Consider the following 26,199-nt stretch of genomic DNA (forward strand, 5'->3'; position numbering starts at 1 on the left):
TCCAGAAGATGAAGATGAATTGCTTGGTTTTATTTCACATGGTGTAAACAGGAGTATATGGAAGATCTAGAAATCAGTAATGAATGCTTTAGGCACCTTGTAATTTTTGTTTATTTAGGATTGAAGATCTTCCTGATACTCATTTGTAATTAGTAAACCTGTAACAAGTTGTGGCAGGTTTGATTTTTTGGAATATAATACAAGACAGTTACCTTCTCAAAAAAAAAATTAATGATGAATGCTCAAGTTATGAAAGCAACTAAGAGATGTCAAATATGGCAGAAAGATTTTTGGACTCCCTGTACAGTCCAATCCTCTTCCAATGGAGAGGGTTTGGAGCAATATTAGTAGTCTATGGAGTGAATATGGTCAGATTGTAAAGTTGAAGCTGCAATGGTAATAATAACCAATTCTGGTCTGATTGTGGCTGGAAAATGGAAGTTTCAAATCAAAATTTCTGACTTAATATAGATGTTCCACTAATAGGAATGGGAGGTAACAGATTTTTACTCAAGTACTGGTTGGTAGCTGATCATTAGTGAGGACCTCAATCACTAGGAAGTAGATGAATTTCTCAGATGATGCACAGTTAAGTGATGTTATACTCTGTTACAGAACAATAAGGGATGTATACATTAGATTGGCCACTGAAAGTAATATGGAAGTCAAAGTAGCATCTTTTCGGTGGGTAGTAGTAAATAAAGCTTTTTTTTTTAGAATGGAAATAAAGCTTTTTAACCCAGGATAATCTACAAAAGAGAGGTATAATTTCAAGTAGTTGATGATATATGTGCGAAGAAGAGTTAGAAACGGCCAATCATCTCCTCATTCGTTGCAAAGTGGCAAGACAATGTTGGGAGCTATTCCTTAATATGTATGGTATTAAGTGAGTTTTGCCACAAAATGTAAAGAAAAAATCTGAAGGCAGTGTGGAGAACAATCCCCCTATGTGTTTTTGGGACAAAATGGTTTGAGAGAGACAAGATTTTCTGTGACGGGATAAGAAAGGCATGCATCCAAGGTTACAAATAAATGTCTTTTGAATTATTTATTTTTTGGTGTAAAAGGAGTTTTACGGAACTTGGAACAGTATTTAGCTTTCCTAGAGATGATAGGTGATATTTAGTGTTATGCTTTTTGACATTGTAGGTCTGATATAACTGTACCTTCTTGGTACTTATATGAATAGAACTTTACCTACTTAAAAACAAAAATATATGAAAAATTACGCGATTAAGCAAACATATAATTTAATTATTTACCATGGCTATAGCTGTAAAGTATTACAGCTCGCCACTAATATTTCATCCTGTTTCCTAGGGAACACTTACAGATTTGTATATCCAATATATTCTACCACACTTTCCGTTTTCCCCAATTATACAAATAGCCTCTCTCTCATCCTAATTTGTTTTACTGATTTTTCTCCTTAATTCACTCAAGCAAAATCAAATTTCAAATTTCAAATTTAAAAGTTTTTGTGTCTCCCTCTCAAATCGTGCTCCCACAATTTAAGGTGACTTCTTGAGGTTTCTTTCTATTATTATTTTTATTTCTCTTCCAGCAGTTTCAACCTTTTGTTTTTGATTTGAATTTGTATATGCCACTGATTTCTTTTAGTTTTCCAGTTAACTCCATAGATACATACAAATCATGCATCATGGATGAACAAACTCCTTCCACAAGAATCACTCAAGGTATACAAATGAGTATACAAATGCATGAACAAAAGTTGGACAATTTCCCATCTTTTCTTTGGGTCTAACTCGAGAGTTCCAAGAAATTGCAGGATCTCTTGGTAAATCTGGAGTTAATCAACAAGAAATTAGATCCAAGCACCACATTGACCCAGTGAAAATGCCACAACTTATGCATGTTCTTAAACATCTAAAGAAGAAGAAGTTGAATCTGGGTTAATGAACCAAGATGATGGTGAAGAAATTGAGGTATTTGTATAATTTATTTTGTATATTTTTGTGATTTGTGTTTCTATCAATACATTTCACATTATTTTATATAGGATTATGTGGATTTAGCATATAAATGTTGATAGCGTATGATTATGTGGATTTAGACCTTATTTCTATATTTTCAACAATTATGTACCATTTAAAATAAGTATACATCCCAACTTTTTTTGTATGATTTCAACATTATTAAGGTATTTTGTATAATTTATTTTGTATATTTTTTGTGATTTGAATTTGTATCAATACATTTCACATTTCACATTACTTTTTTAGACCTTATTTGTATATTTTTAAACAATTATATACAAGCATATGCTCCAACTATTATTTGTATAGTTTCAGCATTTGCACACATTTACTGATTTGTATATTTCAATCAATTGGATTGATTTAAAATTATAGAAAGGACGAAGTGAATTGATTGTATAATGTACTTTTTATTAATAAACGAAGAAGATTGATTTTTTTAAGGTTACTTATGTGATCTCATGGACTCAGGCAGAATCATGTTCATATGGAGGAAGTCATATTTGGTATGAAACTCTAATGAGATACAATCCCATGATTTATGGGACTGTTTTCGTTTTTCTCAACCGAAATTACCGCCCATTTTCATTAAAATTCTTGAAAACCGAATTGTATAAAATATTAAATGCAAGCGAAATATACACATGGAAATACCCATAGCAACTAAAACTATAGCTACGGAGTGCAATTAGGCCAACTATAGCTAAGGAGGCTAATTAAGTTTCATTTCTTGCTATTTATGAAATTTTCACAAAAATATATCCACCAGATCCTAAACAGCCACACTACCATAAAGGAAATTTCTAGAAGTTATTCCAGATGAAAGAACATGGATCTTCAAGCATATGAAGATACGTGTTCTCAACATGAAGCATGTGAAAATCCACAATTTGAAACAGCAAAAACAACAAACTTAGAAGTAAGTAACAGTTTGATACCTTTGCACACGGTATTGAAGTTTCAATAGCTCTAGCATGGAAGACAAAACACTCTGTTGGAGGACCACTGAAACATTCATAAAGATACAAAAATCTGGTGATCAGTCTACCATCAAGGTTGATACACAGAAACCTAACTAATACTGAGCATGCTACTTCTATGGCTTGGTGTTGGAAAATCACGAAAGTACATTTTTCTTTTCTTTCTTCAGTAAGTTCATTTTACTTTTCTAGGGACATAATCAATTATCCAAAGCTAAAATGATTATAACTTAGATGATGCCTCTTGTCTGAATGATTGAATTGGAGATCCTTTGTCATTTTCTTTTTGTAATTATGCGAGATCCATTATCATATTTGAACAGAACAAACTTCATTTAAGTAATGTAATCTGTGATATTTCTCTCAAAAAAAGGTAATGTAATCTGTGATACAAGGAATATGGACAAAATAGATGTAATAAGCAAATTACAAGAGCATGCAACTGTATCCATCATCCATACTCAACCAAAAGTAATAAAGATAAGCTGCAGATCCTTTTTTCCTTTTCTGTACATTAAGTAAGATAAGTTGTAGTTCTCTTCTGCACTTTTTAATGCTAGAAGCTGATCATAGAGACACCTTTTGGGTCTTTTGTATTAAGTTATTATTATTTCTTCTCCATGAACAAGGATCATCACGAATTGTAAACAATCATAATAACAATAACACTAGCGTTACTAATAGTGGTGGTAGTAATTTCAAAAATTATTAATGGTATTTTAGCAATAATTAAGATGAAGAGAATGACAACCAGAACAATACTACTACAATGCCTAAGTGCATGATGATATTTGCATTGTTCTCTTTGTTTTAACTATCAAGAAAAAAAACAATGATTATTAACCTTCTGTAGAATGGCCAAATCCTTTTTCGAGTTAAAATTAGGACATATATCCATGAGATAGTATTGTAAAAGAACTAAAAAAAAAACAAAGAGTATGAGACATCCAACACCATGAAATAAACATGTAATATTGATAACAAAAGAAATCACAAAAGCTGCCTACATGGAATATTCTTAGGAAATGAACATGGAGCCCCCAACAAGCTAAGATAGGAATAAAGATCAAGATTGTATCATACATGAATATACTTAATTGGGAGCTAGCAATGATAAGGTAGCTACTCATAAGATGAAAAGCTTGTCAGTTCATCCACAAAAATCTCAGTAATACTAGTCATTCATTAAACATCTAGAATGAGATATTACGATGTCAAACTTGTAGGGTTCGAAGATCAACAGAATTTAACATCATCTGTGATTTAGTGTATAACGGGATAAAGAATCATTGCTAAAAGAAACATACTGAAATATGAATTCTTACATGTTCCTTGAAGCTTTAGTATCACGTGCAAACATTTTGTAAGATAAAAGCTTTCCTTCAAGCTGACCTAAAAGCCGGTTAACCTTGCCTACTTCAAACTTGGTTGGTTTATTTCCATGCACCAGCTTGTCATTTTCATCATTGATTTCATTTACGTTACTTTTGTCAACATCGCTTTTACCACATTCATTCTGTTGATGAACATCAGTGCTATCGTCATTCCAGATTTGACCCCCTTGCTTTTCGCCTACATCATCAATAGGGAATATATACAAATAGTGTCTCCACTTTGCAGAGAAGTTGGGATGAAATTCCCGGGATACCTATAGCAGGAAAAAATTATTTGTTGTTACATCTTATTCATAGATAAAAAGAATTAAGGAGAAACCAACAATATGTGAATGGTAGTATGCCTTAATTCTGATAAGTAAAGCAAACTTTCTATCAATTTCTGTAGCAACAAGTACAAATTTTGTGTACAAAAAGATGGACTGAATCCCTTTAATTATGCAGGGACTCTAACAACCCGAAATTGCTAATAGCATAATTTCCAAAAGCCATCCAACACATAAATTCGATGAGTAAAGACATTCTAGATTTTACCGGGAAGGCAGATGGTGCTTTCCCTTCAAACATACTGATTCTTCCGAACAAAATTGTCCGAAAGATGCACATGTGCAATTTGCTCAATAAACCCAAAAAGATTGCAATAAAACTATTAGTTATTCACAAATTGAAAAATCCAATCATACTCTAAATCCTATAGGAGATTGGTGCATGTGAGTGTCAGACTGCTAAAGGACAATTTGGCAGCAGTGGCACTATGCTTTGCAAATGAAATTTTTACTGATTTGAACTACTAGTGAGGAAAGATGGATAGCCAAGAAACCCCCTTTATACATAACCAGGACTAAAAACACCATTTAACTGACTAGAACTAGTGATGAAGAGATCATGTAAGCTGTCGAGAAGAGGAAAAACAAAAAAACAAAAACAGAAGTTTCTACTCAAAAATTCATTTCAGAAAGCATCAGGACTAGTAGAACAACCGTGGGTATCTTGGAAAAAGGATCTGGGAAGTCCAGCACAGCAGATTATGAGAATTGTCCCACAACAGAATGCAGAAGTAAATATTGACCAGTCTTCCCAGCTTTTTTGTTCTTCATGGATGAAAATAACAATGTGACAAGGGTGAGTGGGTGTCAAACGTTGAAAAGAGGAATATTCAGTTGAAGGCTTCTCGTCTTGTTGATCAGCCTTTTGTCCGTGCATGCATAAATGAAAAAAGTACGTCTGTTCTCACTTTTTTTCCCGCGATTACATGATGCTCAGTTACACATGGGATTTAGACAACTTTTCAGCTAGAACGACCTTTCCACATGACTTTGAACCATAAATTATTTAAAGCAACTTTTAAAACTTTAGTGGGCATTCACCAAATAACTGAAAACGCAAATGGTAACAGCTGTATTTAACCAGAAAACATTGAAATACATTTTCCCCAACAGATGACAAAAAGCAAGTTGCATCTTCATGCTTGAAAAATCAATAAACCAAATAATCAGTTACCTTGGTGAGAGAAACTACCCTGATCTTTCCTGGTGCTGCCTTATCAAGAGCAGCTTTTACATCTTCAATCTTAACATCCTTCCGCCAAGTGTCTAGACATAGAAGTGAACCAATATTCTTATCTCAAAAAAAAAGGGGAAAAAATTCGCAAGTTGAACATTAAGTTTTTTGGATATGAATGTACTCATGGTTTAATGATAAGCTGTATACCCATTACATCCATAGTCAACTGTATATAAGTATTTCAATGGTAGAAAATTGGAAAACTTATTCTAATCACATCTAAGATACTGTTTATAGAACAGTAATGAATTATTGCTTAAAAAAGTTTAAAACTTCTAGCCATAGCCACATTTTTTTTTTGTAGATTGACCCCAGAGAAAGAATGATCAGCATTGCTCGGTTTCAGGGTCCTTCAATCTTAATTAAATCTTTTAGCATGAATAACAGATCTTTTGCTATTGTGTCCAACATACAATTTTTAGGAGAAAAGATAAAGAGTCCATTCGCTTTAGTCATTTAGTCAAACTTATTGTTTAAAAGTTTTAATTTTGATATGCATTTGAATGAACCATCCACACAGCTGTTTCATAGAATCACCCCTTAAAAAGAGGAATATTTGGCATCATCCTTAATGAGCTGAAAGATACTGAATTTTCTCCAACTCGCAATGGGGAGGGAGCATACAAATGAAGATGTATGCTGCGGATGTTTCCTGTGTTTTACAGGAGCAAAAGTGAACATCACATCAAGTCAATATCAACAGATCGAGGTGCTTCTGAATAATTCAGTCTGAGCCTTGAATGAATTACATACTCTTTGATCCCTTTTCAGAACAAGCCCTTAAGTCACATCTTCCAAAACTGGGACTGAAGTAAAATACTTTCGAGTTGCTCTTGCACAAAGCCCTACTTTGGCTACTTAGTTACAGATACAAACTCTAAAAAGCTATTTTTACGATGAACTCAAACTCTAAATAGCTTAAGCATTTCTTGGGTTGAAAAGGTGTTTATAAAAACTAGAGCTCAAGAAAGCTTTGAAATCTAGCGGCAGAATGAAATAAGTTTACTGGGTGCCAAATGAGTAGTTTAACTCTTCTTTACCTCAAAAGGCATTGAGAATTGTTTATTTTTTTGAAAAAAAATAGAAAAGACTACAACAACAAACCCAGTGTATCCCACAAGTGGAGTCTGGGGAGGGCAGAGCGTACGCAGACCTTAACCCTACCTTGGGAGATAGAGGTTTTGTTTCCGGTAGACCCTTGACTCAATGAAAGACATTCAAAACAGATCAAAGAAGAAATAATGGCAAAATATTATAGGAAGCACGACAAAGCATTCTAAAAGAAAAAAAGGAACAGCCACTGCAACAAAATAGTGTGATAATCGAAGTACAAGATACAATGAATATTAACAGAAATCGAAAGACAAGAAGCTAGATGATAAATACTACTACTACCAATATGAAAGGATAAGCAAGATTAAATCGACTACCTAATAACCTTTTACCATAATCCTTATCCTCCACAATATTCTATCTAAGGTCATGTCCACTGTAATGCCTTATTTAATCACCTCTCCTCAATACTCTTTGGTCTACCTTTACCTCTGCTCTAGGCTCTACCATCTACCTCTCCTGAAACTATCCATAGTTAACCTCTCACACCTATGTACAAAGGCATTTGTGTCTCTCCACACATGCCTGAACTGTAACACCTCAGAAATTCTAAGTTCAGATTCGATCGTGAGAAGTTGAGAATTTTGCAGAAAACAGGAATCCACGAGCAGCATCTACGGACCGCAGATGGAACCACGAGTCATAGATGAGGTTTATAGATTAAGTTCAAAAATAGGAAAACTTTTCAGATTTTTACAGATGGTCTTCACGACTCGTGGAATGAACCACAGACCATAGATGACATCGTTAAATCAAGTTCAGAGATTGAGAAACAAGACTGAGTTTCACGAACCAAAACCATGGATTACTATCCTTTTACGGTCGTAGATGGGTCTCGTGAATCAAACCTCAAAATTTTAAGTTTTAGCCTAACTTCCACAGACACGATCTCCGATCAGTAGATGGAACCACGGACCGTAGACGGCCTCATGAAATCTGCTGATGTCATTTTTTCTTCAAGGTCCTTTTGGTCTTTTCCCACTCTTTTACTCCTTGCACTGTGTCGTTTTAGCTTTTCCTAAGTTTGATTAAGGGGCACCTTATCAGGGAAAACCTCCCCATTCACACCATATGCTCATAAATCAAAATGTCTGCACTCAAGTTTGCTCTTAAGCAAGAACTAGGTTCCATAGTGTTAGAATAGGAATAAGTATTTCTTACTTAGAATAGAAATTAGAATAGGAATAAGATTAGGAATTCTAGTTGGAAAAGGTTTCCAATGTAGTGTCTATAAATAGGGTCTTCATGTAACAATTTAGATACGCAATTCAATATATTTTCTCCAATATTTTTCACATGGTATCAGAGCAATTGTGAGAAGAAAAAAAAATAAAAAAATTGATATTTTCCGGTAACCTAGTTGCTGTCCGGATAATTATTATTTTCCGTCACTGTTTTCATAAAATTGACACCACCACTAGCTGCGGAATTTCCCGGCGAACAAAGCCCAGTCATCCCCACCGAAAACCATACACGCGCCGTCACGCGCCGCCGATAGGATTTTCGCCGGCGAACTGTCAGACCCATGCACCGGCGCGTGTGACTTTTTTCCGGCCAAATTTTTCGACAATTTTTTTTCTATCTGAGTCGCCTCTTCATTCCGAGGCTGGCTATGTAATTTTTTTCTGATTCTGATCAGATACGATCGCCGGAATGAAGGTTCCGGCTATTTTCAGGCTGTTTCCAGCAATTCTTTTTCGAGATTTGAATTTTCCGACGATCAGATCTCAATAATCAAGATTTTTTTTGTTCCCGAGACAAATTTAGCATAATGTCTTTTGGATGTGATGCTTTTGGTTCTAAAAACATAGGAATTGGAAATTTTAGCCCTATAATCACTTCAGAACTTCTATTGGGAAGTTCAAACTATTTATCTTGGTCTTTGTCAGTTGAATTGTGGTGCAAGGGTCAAGGTGTGCACGATCACTTAACGAACAAGATTCATGTGGTAGATGTAAAGGCAAAGACTAGTGAGGAAGATGCAAAAGTCAAAGCACGTTGGGAGAAAGTAGATGCTCAATTATGTAGTCTCCTATGGCGTTCGATTGATTCCAAATTGATGCCCTTGTTTCGCCCATTCCAAACGTGTTATACAGTTTGGGAGAAGGCGCGTGCTTTATACACTAATGACATCTCTCGATTCTATGATGTGATATCTCGATTGACCAACTTAAAGAAACAAGAATCCGATATGTCTACTTACTTGGGACAGGTACAGGCAGTCATGGAAGAATTCGACACGTTGATGCCAGTAACTACCCATGTGGAAAAACAACAAGAACATAGACAAACATTGTTTCTAGTTCTTACTCTTGCTGGACTTTCTCCTGATAATGATTCTGTGCGTGATCAGATTTTAGCTAGCCTTATAGTTCCCAAAATCGATGAATTATTCTCTCGCCTCCTTCGTCTTGCGGCACCTCCTAGTCACAAAGTTGTTTCATCACCCACTGTTGACTCCTCTATTCTCGCATCTCAAACCTTTGAAAAGCGTACATATTAATCTACGGAGAATCGGCGAGGGGGAGGACGTTTTGGGAAACCTCGATCCAAGTGTAGTCATTGTCATAAGTCTGGACACACTCATGACATATGTCATATTTTGCATGGTCTACCACCCAGTTATGATCCTCTTGTTCTAAAGAAATATAATGAGTTCCTTCGAAATCGCGCAAGTATACAGTAATCTGCACCAGTAGCATATGATGCTCAACCTAATGAACCATCCAATAATGCTCATATTGCTCAGATAGAATATGATGAGTTCCTTCAGTATCGCGCAAATAAGCAAACGTCTCCACAAGTAGTTTCGGTTGCACAACCTGATGTGTCTGTCACGAATAATTCTTTTGCTTGTGTGTCGTAATCTAGTACTGTTGGAACATGGGTCATGGACTCTGGGGCTTCTGATCATATTTCTGGTAATAAATCACTTTTATCCGATATTGTTTATTCGCAATCTCTTCGAGCTATTACTTTACCCAATGGGATCCAGACAAAACCAAAAGGGGTTGGAAAAGCCAAACCCCTATCTTCTGTCACCCTAGACTCTGTTCTTTATGTTGCTGGTTCTCCTTTTAATCTAGCATCTGTTAGTCGTTTGACGAAATCCCTACATTGTAGCATAACTTTTTTGATGATTTTTTTTCTCATACAGGACCGCAGTACGGGACAGATGATTGGAACATGACATGAATCACAAGGCCTTTACTATCTTACCTCTTCAAATTCCTTGACAGCATGCTCCGTTACAGATTTCCCCAGATCTAATTCACAAACGTCTGGGACATCCGAGTCTATCCAAACTGCAAAAGATGGTGTCTAGTTTGTCTAGTTTATCTACATTAGATTGTGAGTCGTGTCAACTTGGGAAACACACTCGTGCTACGTTTTCTCGTAGTACTGAGGGTCGTTCAGAGTCTATTTTTTCATTAGTTCATTCTGATATTTGGGGTCCTAGTAGAGTCAGTTTCACCTTAGGATTTCGTTATTTTGTTAGTTTCATTGATGATTATTCAAGATGTACTTGGATTTTTTAATGAAAGATCATTTTGAGTTATTTTCTATTTTCAAAAGTTTCTTTGCTGAAATACAAAATCAGTTTGGTGTTTCTATTCGTACTTTCCGTAGTGATAATGCCTTAGAATATTTATCATCCCAATTTCAGCAATTTATGTCTCATCACGGAATCATTCACCAATCATCTTGTCCATACACTCCTCAACAAAATGGTGTCACAGAAAGAAAGAATAGGCCTCTCATAGAGATTGCTCGCACTCTCCTCATTGAATCCCATGTTCTGCTGCATTTTTGGGGCGATGCAGTCCTTTTAGCTTGTTATTTAATTAACAGAATGCCCTCTTCGTCTATTTAGAATCAAGTTCCACATTCCATACTGTTTCCTCAGTCACATCTCTATCCTATTCCCCCTCGTGTCTTTGGGAGCACATGTTTTGTTCATAATTTAGCCCCAGCTCCTCGTGTCAAATGTGTCTTTCTTGGTTACTCTAGAGTTCAAAAAGGGTATCGTTGTTATTCACATGATCTTCATCAATACGTTATGTCCGCTGATGTTACATTTTTTGAGTCTCAGCCTTACTATACATCTTTTGATCATACTGATGTCTCTATGGTCTTACCCATAAATCAAGTTCTACCTGTGCGAACCTTTGAGGGATCTACAGTTACGTCTACATCTCCAGTTGCAGTGCCACCACTACTAACTTATCATCGCCGTCCACGTCCAACCCTAGTCCCAGATGATTCATGTCATGCGTCAGACCCTGCTCCTACTGCGAACTTGCCTCTACCTAGCCCACCGTTTGCACTTCAAAAAGGTATACGATCTACTCAAAATACTAACCCGCATTATACGTTCTTAAGTTATCATCGTCTATCATCACCCCATTATGCCTTTGTGTCGTCTTTGTCCTCTGTTTCCATTCCTAAGACTACAGGTGAAGCACTTTCTCATTCTAGATGGAGGCAGGCTATGGATGATGAGATGTTTGCTTTACATAGAAGTGGTACTTGGGAGCTTGTACCCCTTCCTGCAGGTAAATCTATTGTTGGTTGTCGTTGGGTTTATGCAGTCAAAATTGGTCCAGATGGTTAGGTTGATCGACTTAAGGCTCGCCTTGTCGCCAAAGGGTATACTCAGATATTTGGGCTAGATTATAGTGACACTTTCGCTCCTGTGGCTAAAATAGCATTTGTTCGTCTTTTTCTATCTATGGCTGCCGTTCATCATTGGCCTCTTTATCAGTTGGACATAAAGAATGTTTTTCTGCATGGTGATCTTGAGGAAGAAGTCTATATGGAGCAACCACCTGGTTTTGTTGCTCAGGGGGAGTCTAGTAGCCTTGTATGTCGATTGCGTAGGTCACTCTATGGTCTGAAACAGTCTCCTCGAGCTTGGTTTGGGAAATTCAGCACAGTAATTCAGGAGTTTGGCATGACTCGTAGTGGAGCGGATCACTCTGTGTTTTATCGACATTCTGCACCAGGTCGTATCTATTTGGTTGTTTATGTTGATGATATTGTTTATCACCGATAATGATCACGATGGTATCACCGATTTAAAACAACATATTTTTAAGCACTTTCAGACTAAAGACCTTGGCAGATCGAAGTTTTTTCTAGGTATTGAGGTTGCTCAGTCTAGATCAGGCATTGTTATCTCTCAACGCAAGTATGCCTTAGACATTCTTGAGGAGACAGAAATGATGGGATGTAAACCTATTGACACTCTGATGGATCCGAATGTTAAACTTCTTCCGGGACAGGGGGAGTCACTTAGTAATCCTGAAAGGTATAAACAACTTGTTGAAAAGTTGAATTATCTCACAGTGACTAGACCAGACATCTCTTTTCCCATGAGTGTTGTAAGTCAGTTTATGACTTCCCCTTGTGTTAGTCATTGGGAAGCAGTTGTTCATATTCTTCGATATATAAAGTCAGCCCCGGCAAAGGACTACTCTTTGAGGATCAAGGTCATGAGCATATCATTGGATATACAGACGCTGATTGGGAAGGATCACCCTCTGACAGACGTTCGACATCCGGATATTGTGTTTTAGTTGGAGGTAATTTGGTGTCGTGGAAGAGTAAGAAACAAAATGTGGTTGCTCGATCTAGTGCAGAATCAGAATATCGAGCAACGGCGACAGCAACTTGTGAGTTAGTTTGGCTCAAACAGTTACTGGGAGAACTAAAATTTGACAAAATTGATCAGATGGAACTTGTGTGTGATAATCAAGCGGCTCTTCATATCGCATCAAATCTAGTGTTTCATGAAAGGACTAAGCACCTTGAGATTGACTAACACTTTGTCAGAGAAAAGATACTCTCGAGAGATATTGTTACAAAATTTGTGAAGTCAAATGATCAGCTTGCAGATATGTTCACCAAGTCTCTCACATGTCCTCGTATTAATTACATTTGTAACAAGCTAGGTGCATATGATTTGTATGCACCAGCTTGAGGGGGAGTGTTAGAATAGGAATAAGTATTTCTTACTTAGAATAGGAATTAGAATAGGAATAAGAATAGGAATTCTAGTTGGAAAAGGTTTCCAATATAGTGTCTATAAATAGGGTATTCATGTAACAATTTAGATACGCAATTCAATAATATTTTCTCCAATATTTCTCACACATAGCTTTAAGTTTCAAATCAAGGAATCAAACTAGGATTTCCATTCTAGGTATGTGGGATTTCATCAATGGGTATCCTTCCACCCATTGAATCCCAAAGTAAAACCCCAGCTCCTCATGATCCCTTAGAATAGGAAAAATCATGTCCTGAAACTATGATAGCTAAATTGCATGATTTCTAGTAAGGATAGTAGAAATTCATCATGATCAGTTAAATACTCAATATATCAATTGATTCAATTCTACATGTATAAGATGCTTTCAAATAAAGTGTCTATCAGTTCAGTATCTGTTTTAGTGTTTATGAGCTATTCAGTTACTAGTATAATTAAGTTTATCAACATAGATTCAATTGGAAAAATTACTTAGCACTGAGCGGATTTAGGGATGAAAACTCACCCGTCACGAAGAAAGAAAGCTTCCAAGTATCATATGTCTATGATCCAAGGAAATGGGGATTGATGATGATGTCACAGATTTTATTAGTGCATGGTGGATGAAATGGAAGTTCACATCTGGAGTATTTTGTGATAAGAAAGTACCACCTAAATTTAAAGGCAAGTTCTACCGAGAGTGGTGGTTAGTCCAACTATGTTATATGGAGAGGAGAATCCAAAATCCGCTCAGTGCATCAAGCCATTTCCACTGAGCGGATTCTCCGTGATTTTGTTCTAAAGAACGTTTGAGAAAGTATTCAAAGGGCCTTTCCATAGCTTATGAAATTTTTTAAGTATGGACCTAAATACATTTAAATTTTTTTTCTCAAAGTTAGACCATGCAATATGATCGTAAGGCAAGAAGGGCGGATCACCTGTTGATATGTGATCAAAATACAAAAAGAAAATTTGGGTCCAACGGTTATTTTAGAGTTAAAAAAGATTTCAACATATATAGCTAGAGGGTATTTTTAGTAATACCCCTATGAGCTGCAGCATGAGACGTAACAATCCCAAAATCATATGAATAGGAAACGTCACAGAAAAATGTCCCTTAGGTGGAAAGGACACACAAAAGGCAACTTCTACGTCACAAATTGCTACAAACTTCTAAGTGATCCATTGCCATCATTCCCTATTGGCTTTGGAAGTGTATTTGGAGGAGTAAGCCATCATTGAAGGTGGATTGCTTCACTTGGTTAGTCACTCATGGAGCATGCCTAACTCATGAGAATCTTCAAAAGAGAGGGGAGTCAACACTGGTAGTAGATGTTCTCTGTTGCAAGTCAAAATGAGGACATAAATCACCTTTTCATCCACTGCTCATTTACCAAGAAATCTGGGTCCGGAACATCGTTGGTGTCAACTAAACTATGCGGAGAACAAGGACTTGCTGCAAGGTTGGTATCTCAAAGGAATTGGAAAGAAATAAAAATCAAAATTTAGAACGCAATCCCCTCAGTTGTCTTATGGACCATTTGGAAGGAAAAGAACACTAAGTTTTGACAAGAGAGGGTTCCTCAAGTGGTAAGATTGTAAGAAACTCCACCTCCAACCTTGAGGTTACGGTTTTTTGTCACCAAAGGAGATTAATGGGTTAGCTCCGAGGGAGGGGTAAAAAGAACGCCAGAGTTCTTCTGAAATAAAGTGAATCTGTAATAACTATTCAGTACAAATGCATTTCTATATTTTATTTTTGACTTTTTTAACAACTAACATGACTATTTCAAATGACAGCATGACAGAAAAGTCATAGTAGATTGTTTGAGTTCTATTCATAGGCTGTAGTGTTGCTCCTTTCTACATATTCTACAGCACCTTCTATTTGCTGAATCATCAATGACACGACTTTTAATGATTTAAAAAACATATATACAGGCAAGTGGCCATCTTGATTTGAAGTAGGAGAAAAAATTAATGCGAAACACCAAATTATACCCTTAACAAATCGAGGAATTGCATCCAAACTTCACAAGACAATAAACTGCATTTTCTTTTTAAGTTTAAAACTACTTAACTGCTAAATTAAAGTCGATATCATATCCTTGAACGAGCAAGCAAAAAACAAGATGCATAAAAAGTGAAGGACACAGGCATCAAGAAATAGTGTTTTCAAAGACGAAGCGTATAGCAATGCGACTTACGCCTTTATCATTCACACCGACCAGGTAGTGCACTCTTACTTGGTATCGAATATTTTTCTAAATGAATCATTTTCCATTTGAAGGGATTTCCTACTACCTCTATCTCCCTAGGTCATTCTTTCTTTCATAAATAAAACAGTTTCCCTTATTCAAGGCTAGTAGAGCTCCTAGTTCGACAAGACTAGCAAAGATGTTGCCAGCCCTAGTTACCATAAGAAAGAAGGAAAGTTAAGGACAGAAACAATTTCACAAGAGCTTCAAGAAGAGTGAGTCAAATTAGTTGCAGTTGACTGAACTACAGGGACTTCTATTGTTGAGCCGAGTGAACTACTTTAACGACAGCCTGGTATTCCTTATTATTGATAGCAAAGGAAAGCTAACTCCGCCTTCTCCTTAGAAGAATTAGATAGTTAGAAGATTTCCTTTACCTCAAAGACTAGGGATCTAAGGAATCGGTGGGAAAATCAGAAAGAGAAAATCCCACTCTTAGAGCCAAGATATGCTAGAGCTTTAAGCATGCACTGCAATTGAAGTGTCTGCTTCAGTGATGAAAGGAGAAATGAAGAAATATTAAAAAGTATATCTGCAATGCATGAAGAATACAAGACTAAGCATAAACAAGAAATTTAAAATGCAATGATGAAGTTGTTTGTTTCAATTCCGATTTAATGACCAAATCACAACATCATATTCAACTTTTACGTTTCTTTAACTATTGATAGGTCGATTCGTGAGCTATATTTAGTTTTTAGACAACCCTGTTCAAGAGGAGTTCATGGGATGCTGACACTCTCACCAAAGTGCTTTAGTGTCTGCACAAAAGCACAACTGAAGCGAGTAGAAGCGCCCAGCTCACTCTGCACCTATTTTCAGTGCTGAATCATGCCTTTAACAACAGTGATCATTAAAAGGGGAATATTGGAAACTGATTCATATAACTGAAAGGATGTACACCAAGCAAGATGACTTACAGAAAGAACAAACTTGTTGAGAGGCTGAAACGCCCTTGTCTGTACGTCCAGCAACTAAAGCGCATGCTTCTAATGGTAAGTTCTTATCTTTTAATAATTGAGCCTTCTTCTCATCAACAAACTCACCGAGAGATCTTTCAACTAATCTGAATAAAACAGAGCAAAATACACATGAATACCATATCCAACAGAAGTTATCAGTTGGATTAGCCTCAAATAAAATCAGCTTTTATCACGTTAAAAAGAGAAATAGACATGCATGATAATTTTGCTGAAGATCCCTTTGGATCTGGTATGAATGATCCAATTAGATGATCTGAGCTCCAAATAAGGCATACAGAAGTTCAGCACCACCTCTGTATGTTTCTGCGTGACCTTATTTCTGGAGTTCTTGCAATGGATGTCTTCTATGAGGATCTATGGTTTTTAACATTCTTTCTTTTTATATCATTAAATAATTCCTTTTTTATAACTCTGCTGGGATCTGCCCAAAGAATCTAGTTTAAGAAACAATTCTCAATGTTGAGTATATCATATCCATGTCTCCGTAAGATAACCAAACACTGCAAAATGAAGTCATTTACTGAAGATACAGAATTTCTCATTCAAGATGACATAAGAAATCCATCAACTTGAACATAACCATTGAGAGCATACATACTGCTAAAAGAATTTCATGTCGAAAACTATCATCAACTCCAGATAGTTTCCACATGAAAGGCCATAGAGCATATGTTCACTTCATTCATGATATGAATAGCTATGTTATAAAATACGTACCCTTGAACGGTATTCAAGTCAGGCTGCTTCTGCCATCCATCAAAAGAACCACCATGGTAAGAAAGGACAATCATAAAATTTGCTCTCGCCCATCTACCACTCTTATCTCTGCTCTTATCTTTAACTGGAATATTCACTAACTCAGATTTTTCATGGTCCTCTCGAATTTCAGCATCTTCATGGTCAGCAGGTGTCTGAGGTAGAAATTTTTAAGATAAGTATAAATACAGTAAGGGGTCTTTTGATAGGGTGTATAAGATTATAAGATGTATTAGTAATGATGCCATTAGTAATGCAGTATTGGCTATAGTGAGGTTATTTCCTATGCATTGTTTGGTTGGTGTATTAAGAATATCATGCATTGCATAGTTTCTAAAAAGAAATGTCATCAAAAATGTCCTCCACAAATATGGTAGATAGAATGTGGAAGAAATTCTAATTTTGAGAGGTAATTATGTATTTAATGCTAATGCATGCATTAAGAACCTATGCATTGCTAATACCATGGTTTGTCACATACTAGTTATGCACAGTATAGTACCAAATAAAATGCATAACTATTACATTAGTTACAAATAAGTCGAAAAGGTGCACTGGACAAAGTATTAGTTATATACAAAGCTAAGCATGTAGTATTTTTTCTAATGCATCCTACCAAACGACCTATAAATGTACTATACCACTAAATATTGTTTTAAAACAAACTTGCAAAAGAAGTACACAAATGAGATGAATGAGAAAGTAGAAACATATAATATGACACTTACTTTTATAAGAGAAATGTTGAATAAGATGTATTAGTAATGATGGCATTAATAATGTAGTATTTGTTATGCTGAGATTATTTCTTATGCAATTTTTGGTGAGGTGTATTAAAAACAACATGCATTGTATAATTCCTAAAAAGAAATGTTCACAAAAATGTCCTCCACAAATATGGTAGATATGATGTGGAAAAATTTCTAATTTTGAGAGGTAATTATCTATTTAGTCATGTTGATGCATGCATTAAGAACCTTTGCATTGCTAATACCATGGTTTGCTACATATTAGTTATGCATAGCATAGTACCAAATAGAGTGCATAACTAATAAACTAATCATAAATAGGTCGAAAAAGTGTATCAAACAAGGTAAGTAGTAAACTAGTAATATACAAAGCTAATGCAGCAGTATGTTTCTAATGCATCCTACCAAACGACCTGTAAGTATACTATACACTAAATATTGTTCTAAAAGAACTTGCATAAGTACACAAATGAGATAAATGACAAAGTAGAAACATATAATAAGGCACTTAATTTTATAATTAAGAGAAAGAACAAAATTGCATTGGACAGATAAACCGTTTAAACCAAATGAGTAGAAACTTTAAAGATTTAAAGGAACACTTGTTTTGATAGTATCACACCCATAAAGTATTTGAATTTATCTTGAGCAAATATTTATGGAAATAAATCTTAGAGCCCGTTTGGATTGGCTTAAATTTTTTGAGTCAAAAATAAAAAGTCAATCTGAAAAGACTTTTAAGTCAAAAAATAAAAAGTAGGGGGATTTGATTTTTTACTTATTTTAAGTCATTTTTTACCTTGTCAAACACTTCCTAACTTATTTTTAGTCATTCTCAATTTATTTTAAATTACTCTTTATATTTGTCAAACACTTTCAAAAGTCAAAATTGACTTATAAGTAGGTTTGACGGACTTTTAAGCCAATCCAAACACCCTTAGTTTAGCTCCTCTTAAATGGAAATTGAAGTATCTTGGTCTATAATCCAAGGAGATAGGAGAGTGATGATGATGTTGCATACCGTATCACTACAAGGTGGATGAAATGAAGGCTCCTCTTCGGGCTACTCTGCGGTAAGAATGTGTCGCCAAGGCTTAAAGGTTAATTCTATAGAGTGGCAGTTAGACCAACATAGTTAAGAGCCTGTTTGGCTCAGCTTAAAAGCTGGTCAAACTGACTTAAAAGCTGATTTTTGACTTATTTAGCTGTTTGGCAATACTCAAAATAACTTATTTTAAGTTAAAAAAAACTTATTTTAAGCCAAAAGTTAAAAGCTGGGGTAGGGGTGCTTTTTTTTTTTTTAACTTATAAGCTGTTTTAAGTTGACCACATTTTTATCTTTTTATCCTTAATATTTTTATACAATCTTCAAATTACCCACATAACCCTAACATCTCTTTCTTCTATTTTTCCCTTTTCATGTTTGGCATAGCAACTTCAGCACTTTTATCCAAACACATAACTGCTTATTTTAAAAATAAGTTTCAGCACTTTCAAAAGTACTTTTTTAAAGCTGCTTTTATTAAGCCCATCCAAACGGGCCCTAAATCAGGCAGAATATTGGTCAGTCAAGAAAGCCTACATCTAGAGGAAATTAGGATGCTTAAATGGATATGGGGCACAGTAGAAGAGATATGATTAGGAATAAAGTTTATCGGGACAAGGTGGAAATGGCCTCCGTGACAGACAAGATGAGGAAAGCGAGGTTCAGGTTGTTCGAGCATGTGAAGAGAAGGTACAAGGATGCACCGGAGGTGTGAGAGGTTGGTTGTAGCATGAGTTAGGAGAGGGATAGGTAGGCCTAAAAAGAACTGGGGTAGACATCACTTAGTCACTTAGCACAACTGATGTGCCTAAAATTAAGCACATATTCTCCATCCTTAGTGTTTGGAATGTTCTTAAACTTGTTTACAATGTTTTCTTGTATTTTTATGTTAGTTCATTGTTTTGAAGGAGATTGATGTCTAAATGGCCAAAAGTCAAAAACACAGAGAATTTTTTTGGGTGATTTAGGCCTCATTTGTTTTTATTAAGATTAAGAGGTCTGAATCTGAATACACATCTGAATATTAAGATTTGCATTAAGATCTGGGTGTTTTAATCTGAATACACATCTGAATATTAAGATGTGGTCTCTAAATCTGAACACTAAATAATTAATGTTGTTTGTTTTCAATATCTGAATGTAGAAGTGAAATTAAACATTTTGTTTTCAAAATCTAAATGTAGAAGTGAAATTAAACATTATATTAATAAAATATTATAAATTTTTCATTTCAGCAAAATATATAACTTTTGATGAAATTTTTTTTAAAAGTTTTAATAATCATAATTTGAAGTACTATTTCTTCATTCAAAAACCTTGATAAACAACAATACAACAAAAATATTGTTGCAATTAGTGTTCTTGACACACATCAGTACAAGAAAATTATTAATATAAAAAAAATACTTGAAAGGATATATGAAAACTAATAAATTGGGGGAAAGAATGGTGTTTGATTAAGAAAAGTGAGAGAGTTTTTAGTTATGAGATAAAAAGACACATTCAAAGCAGAGAAACTATGATTTATTATTTGATAACTTATCAAATGAGTCTGAATGTGGTTAAGAGTCTCCTACAGATCTGATTCATTCAGACCTCTTCAGACCCATTAAGAGGTTCTTAAAAAATAAAATAAATAAACTTAATAGGCTGGATCTGAATCATTCAGATTCAAACCTAAAAACCAAACGTACTTAATGGGTTGAATCTGAATGATTAAGATTCAGACTTCCATTAAATGCAAACAAATGAGGCCTTACAGTCGTGTTCTTGACCACAGATCAATTAACAGTGCACAAATCAGAGCATAAAAAGATTCAAAGGACTTGTATCCAAGATTCTGCAGAGGAAGGTTCAAATATGAAGCAGAATACAATCATAGACTTGTTTGACAACCAAAACTTGAAGAAGGAGACTGCCACAGCAAAAGAACCTGCAAACTGAAGAAGACAGATCATGAAATAAATTCACGCCTGCAGAAGTATTCCACAAAGCAGCTCCGAAAAACCTAAAAGGCGATCACCAACAGCGGAAGGCAGATTCCACAGAACGTAAAGCATTTGACTGTCATGAAGTGCATTGCAAAGCTTGCGATGGACTTACCTTATTATTTAGGATACTTACTTCTTGGACCATTATAAATAGACATGTTAGGCTTCTATTGAAAGATTCGACAATTTTCCTTAGGTTAAGCATAATTGTGGTTGTCGTCATCTAAGTTACAGTTTCCTCAATTCTTCAATAAAGTCTTTAATATTGTTCAAGCTTTCACGATTCCTAGAAAGTTAATGCATTCTTTCAATTTATATTCTAATTATTTATTATAAGTAAGAGTGCCTAAATCCTCTACTGATATTGTGAATCCTAATAAGATTGTAAAAAATTCATAAGCTTTTTGTGTGATCATATGCTACTAGGGTTGTAAGATATCAAATTTCTTTTTGTTCTTAATTAAAAGGCTTAGTGATTGGAAACATTAACCTACGTCATAATATCTTAATCTGCAAACCCAAAAGTGCGGGTTAGGATTTGATAGAAAAAGATTTGCATAAACTCAAGGCGTTAACCTTTGTTTGATACATTTAGATTAGACATAATTGAATCTACTTGGCAAATTTGGCCGGTCTTATTGTCAATAACTCATAGTTGTGGAAGCATCATATGTAGATAAATCATTCATGAACTTGGAAAAGACTGAGTGGTAGCGCACGAGACTAAGTGCATAGCTATAAACCAAAGTACCTATACATATACTAGAAAAAAACCATATTTTCTATGGGATTCAAGCCCAAATTTAGGTGGGTTACTATTAATATATACGACCACATACATCAAAACTGAAGGTGCATTTTAAGCGTATTGATAACTCCGGTCTACTAAGGACATGACCCTAGAAAGGAAGGCATGGAGGTTGAGGGTTAGGGAAGAAGGTTAGTAGGTAACTGGGTGTTGTCAAACTTGATGTGGGAGAGTAGGGGGCTGGCCACCTCCGTTTCCACTTTTCATTATTGGTAAGTATTTAGTAATTGTGTAGTCTCCTATTGTTCTATGTGTGGTACTATTTGTTGCTTTTTTGCTTTGTATTGTGCTATTTAGTTGTTACATTTGCTTGAAGTCTTACTTCGATGACATTCTTTTTAAGCCCGGGGTCTATCAGAAACAACCTCACTATCCCAGAAAGGTAGAGGTAAGGTATGCATACATCCTCCTCTCACAGACCCACTTATGAGATTACACTGGATATGTTGTTAGCTCATCTTGAAAAAGTTCTTCAGAGTATTCCCGTTCCAAATAACTTACAAGTACATACAAAAGCAAAAGAGATACAAACAACAAATGTATGCTCAACTATAAAGCTTGCCAAAGTGTACCTCTTTTCCAAATAATCCTGACAATGAAGTATGGCCTTTCACCATGTCTGCATAAAAGTCAACAACTTTGTGCCATGGCCTTGCATACATGAACTCGTAACATTCCCTGTCAAATCAAATATAAGCCACCGGCTAAAGTGCATATAAATCATAGAAGTAGCTATATGCAAAAGGGAGGACGCACGAAATGCTAAGAGGTATCATCCGATATATATATATATGGCATTTCTTGTCACAAACAGCTCCCTGCCTAGCTGGTAAAGCACCTCGCTTATCTACTTTGAGTTGAGAGTTCAAATATCAGTATGAGATCTGGAACATTCATTTAATTTAAGTTAAGTGCCTCACCATTATATCTTCTAGAATGTTAGGTTTTTCGTGAGGCTTACCTTCTTAAACGATATCAAATACACAAGTCAATCCAACATTCATTTTCATCAAACTTAGATGAAAAATAATACAAGACGTGTAATCTATATGACATATTTTTTTTAATTCATACAAGAACCGTCTTTTCCGTTAATATAAGGCTGTTCTAAGGTTTGTTCATTTGTTCATTTTTTTTAATTAAATGTTGATACCACTTACAGAAAAAACTGTGTACGCTACTATGTATGGAATACCCATCACAGTACATTCTTTTTATATAAATACAACATTATACAGTTAAAACCAAATCCCAGTAACCAGCATTTGACAAAATCCTCTTGGAAAGGTAGCAGTCCAGTTGAAGCAGCAATCAAATAAATCCACTTGAAGAATCAAACACAGCCCACATAGTGGAATGCAATTTAAAAATCCAATATAGAGCTAAAATCTTGAATACAATTGAAAGCAGAGAAACCAAAAAAATTTATTCACAGACAATTAGTAATTAAATTCTCATTTCAGAACAAAATTATAATTTTAAGAATCCCCAAAAAAATTTCTGGAAAAGTAAGGAGCAAAAGTGAAGTGTTATGGAAAATTTACCTGGAAGTCCATCTGGAGAACTTACACGAGTCAGTGTGGTTATAGTGAAAATGCACCTTTTGCTGGGCAGCAGTCGGAGACGAATTTTCCATCAGATTTCTCAGAGTCCTTACTGTTGTTGGGTACCGTAGCATCACTTTCTCTCCCACTCGCCGGAGAAATTGCGCGGTCGCCGGCGAGAAACTAGCGGCGGGATGCAATGGAGTGCCTTTTCAAAATGTTCCGTTTTTCTTCTTAAATACTTTTTGGTTTATTACTTTTATACCCCAAATTTTCATTTTAAATATTGGACGTGTGTTGTTGGACATTTATATGTAAATGCAATTATCTATAATTGGAAACAAAAAAAAATTGAGTAACGGTGACAACAATTCTTAATTAAAAAAAGTGACAAGTTGACCAAGTTTAAGTCAATACTTCTACTAATTAAGTGTAAATGGTTTCGAAATGTAATTTTTAAAACTTGTTAAATTTTAATTAAATATAAGAACACCTCAACTGAAAATGATGGTTTTCTTTTTCAAATATATTCAAAATTGAGTCACATTTTGTCGCTTTGTTTCAGCATTTCACTTTTCAACTTCCTTCTCCCTAAAAAACCCACAACATCAACACAATGATCCACCATAAATCTATGGGGAATGATCTGCCTTAACGATTTACATCAGAGACGGACTGCAATCGCTTTCAAGTGGCTTGCAATGACACAGTATTTGTGATAATTTAGATACTATTTTTAATTTTTGTCCTATATCAATATTGTAGTATATTTCCAAACAATAATCACCCAAAAGGGATTATTGATGTAAACATAATGGATATAACAAACAAATGAACCTCTTACACAAAACGATTAAGTGCATGTTCAAAGTCATTGGATAGATGTGCAATTTAGGGCGCAAATTAATGAGTCTACTACTAGGGCAAAAATAATAATCATAATTTGGTTTGAGTTCTAGAAGCTAAGGATTCGAGTGTCAATTGAAAAGAAAGATGTTGGGACAATTAGGGGATTTAGTGTGATACATCTTAGCAAATAAAGGGTCGGAAGTTAATAGACTATTCCAGAGCTTGCAAAAAGTATTAAATCAAAAAATTGGCTCGATTGACGATAAAATTTCTAGCATAATAGTTATATCTCCCTCAAAAATCTTAGAGATTTTTTTATTATGGTTCATGGAGTTCATGATTAACTAATTATGATTCAGTGAGATGAGTTTATTTATAAGTGAAACACATATCACTACATGGAGAGACATGTGTTTGAGGAATTAGATATTGATTCGGAGGCAAACAAATAACAATAACCACTTTTCAAATAACATTATTCCCTTATTCAAATAACATTATATCTATCACTCTCTCGTGGATTAAAGCATCGAATGTGAATGTACCACATCATGATGGAGAACACTATATATGAAAGTCCATCCATTCCACAAGACTAAACCCCAAAAACTAGCTAGCTTTCTTTTTGTTCAAACTAACTGACAACCATGAACACCAAAAGCTTTGAGATTTTCAAGGGATATTGCAAAGGATAAAGCATCTCTCATGTCACGGGGATTTTGAACCTTCCAATGGTGATTATTATAGAAATTCTTTTAAGATTGCCAATCAAGTCTATTTTATGTTGTAAAACTGTCTCTAGAATTTGGTAAATTTTTTTAACTTCCGACAATTTATTTGTTAACATGTGATACATGTTAACAAGCAAAGCATCGGAAGTTAAAAGATAATATCAAAGTTAGGGAAAATGCATAAGTAGCCCCTCAACCTATGCCTGAAATCTCATAGACACACTTATACTATACTAAGGTCCTATTACCCCCCAAACTTATTTTATTAATAATTTTCTACCCCTTTTCGGCCTACGTGACACTAATTTGAAAAAAAAAATGTCAACACACGCTGGGCCCACAAGATAGTTCCACGTAGGACGAAAAGGGGTAGAAAAATATTTATAAAATAAGTTTAGGGGGGTAATAGGACCTTAGTATAATATAAGTGTGTCTCTGGGATTTCGGGAATTGGTTGAGGGGCTACTTGTACATTATCCCCCAAAGTTACAAATAATCTTAAAGAGAAAATGGACTTATTCACAATCATGAAAGAATTTCGACCATAATCACCATTGGAAGGTTCATTATCCTCGTGACATGAGAGATGCTTAATCCTTTGCAACGTCCCTTGAAAATCTCAAAGCTTTTGTCATCCATGGCTGCTAGTTAGTTTGAGAAAAAAGGAAGCTCGCTAGTTTTTGGGGTTTTGGTCTTATGGAATGATTGGACTTTCATATATAGTGTGCTCCAAGATTGTGGAAATTTATTTAAAGCTAAAATGACAATAGTGGCTACTCTAATTTCCACAAGTAACTAGGCATATTCATTAATTAAAAGTAATTATTGAAGTCTAACTAGCCGTTAGATAATATTAATTTTTTTCTATTGTTATTTCTTACACCTACTTAACATTTAGTAATTAATGAAAGTCTAACTAGCCGTTGGAGTGAACCTATATATAATGTAAATGGAGATGTACTTATGAAATACGCAGCCAAAAGAGGATTGTTTATGTAAACTACTAAATGACTATTCAACAAACAAATGAACCCATTGTGTGAACCAATTAAATACATTGTTGATTCCACCGTGGGGAGGTTCTAATAAGGCCTCAACTCGATGACTCTGTTACTTGAGCAAGAATAATAATCATAATTTACTTTCAGTTCTAGAAGCCAAGGGTTGGAATGACTATTTGAAACCATAATTAGGGAAAATTAGGTGATGTGTGATATATGTTAAAAAAATAAAGGGTCGGAAGTTAAGAGATGATATCAAAGTTTCCAAACAGTCTTACATCGAAAAAGGAGCTTGATTGACGATCATGAAAAAATTTCCACCATAATCGAATCTGGAAGGTCCATAATAGTCACGTCGTATATTCTCTTCCTTTGTGATCTCCCTTTAAATGCTTAGAGCTTTTGGGTT

The 26,199-nt window shown here is 35.1% G+C and overlaps 1 protein-coding gene across 1 annotated transcript in view; it reads right to left on the reverse strand.

Moving 5' to 3' along the window:
* LOC107024111 (tRNA pseudouridine synthase A) overlaps window positions 1-23,402 on the reverse strand; it is a 29,345-nt gene extending 5,943 nt beyond the window's left edge. Inside the window, exons 1-7 of the mRNA XM_015225009.2 lie at window positions 23,210-23,402; window positions 22,238-22,343; window positions 17,034-17,227; window positions 16,254-16,399; window positions 5,872-5,963; window positions 4,303-4,625; window positions 2,936-3,002 (exon numbers count right to left, since the gene is read on the reverse strand). Of these exons, the coding sequence (XP_015080495.1) occupies window positions 2,936-3,002; window positions 4,303-4,625; window positions 5,872-5,963; window positions 16,254-16,399; window positions 17,034-17,227; window positions 22,238-22,343; window positions 23,210-23,343 (1,062 nt within the window). The 5' untranslated portion in view covers window positions 23,344-23,402. The remainder of the gene's footprint in view (window positions 1-2,935; window positions 3,003-4,302; window positions 4,626-5,871; window positions 5,964-16,253; window positions 16,400-17,033; window positions 17,228-22,237; window positions 22,344-23,209) is intronic.
* Between the last annotated feature and the right edge of the window lie 2,797 nt (window positions 23,403-26,199).

This window comes from Solanum pennellii, chromosome 7, assembly GCF_001406875.1.
Source record: "Solanum pennellii chromosome 7, SPENNV200".
In the NCBI taxonomy this organism is placed as follows: domain Eukaryota; kingdom Viridiplantae; phylum Streptophyta; class Magnoliopsida; order Solanales; family Solanaceae; genus Solanum; species Solanum pennellii.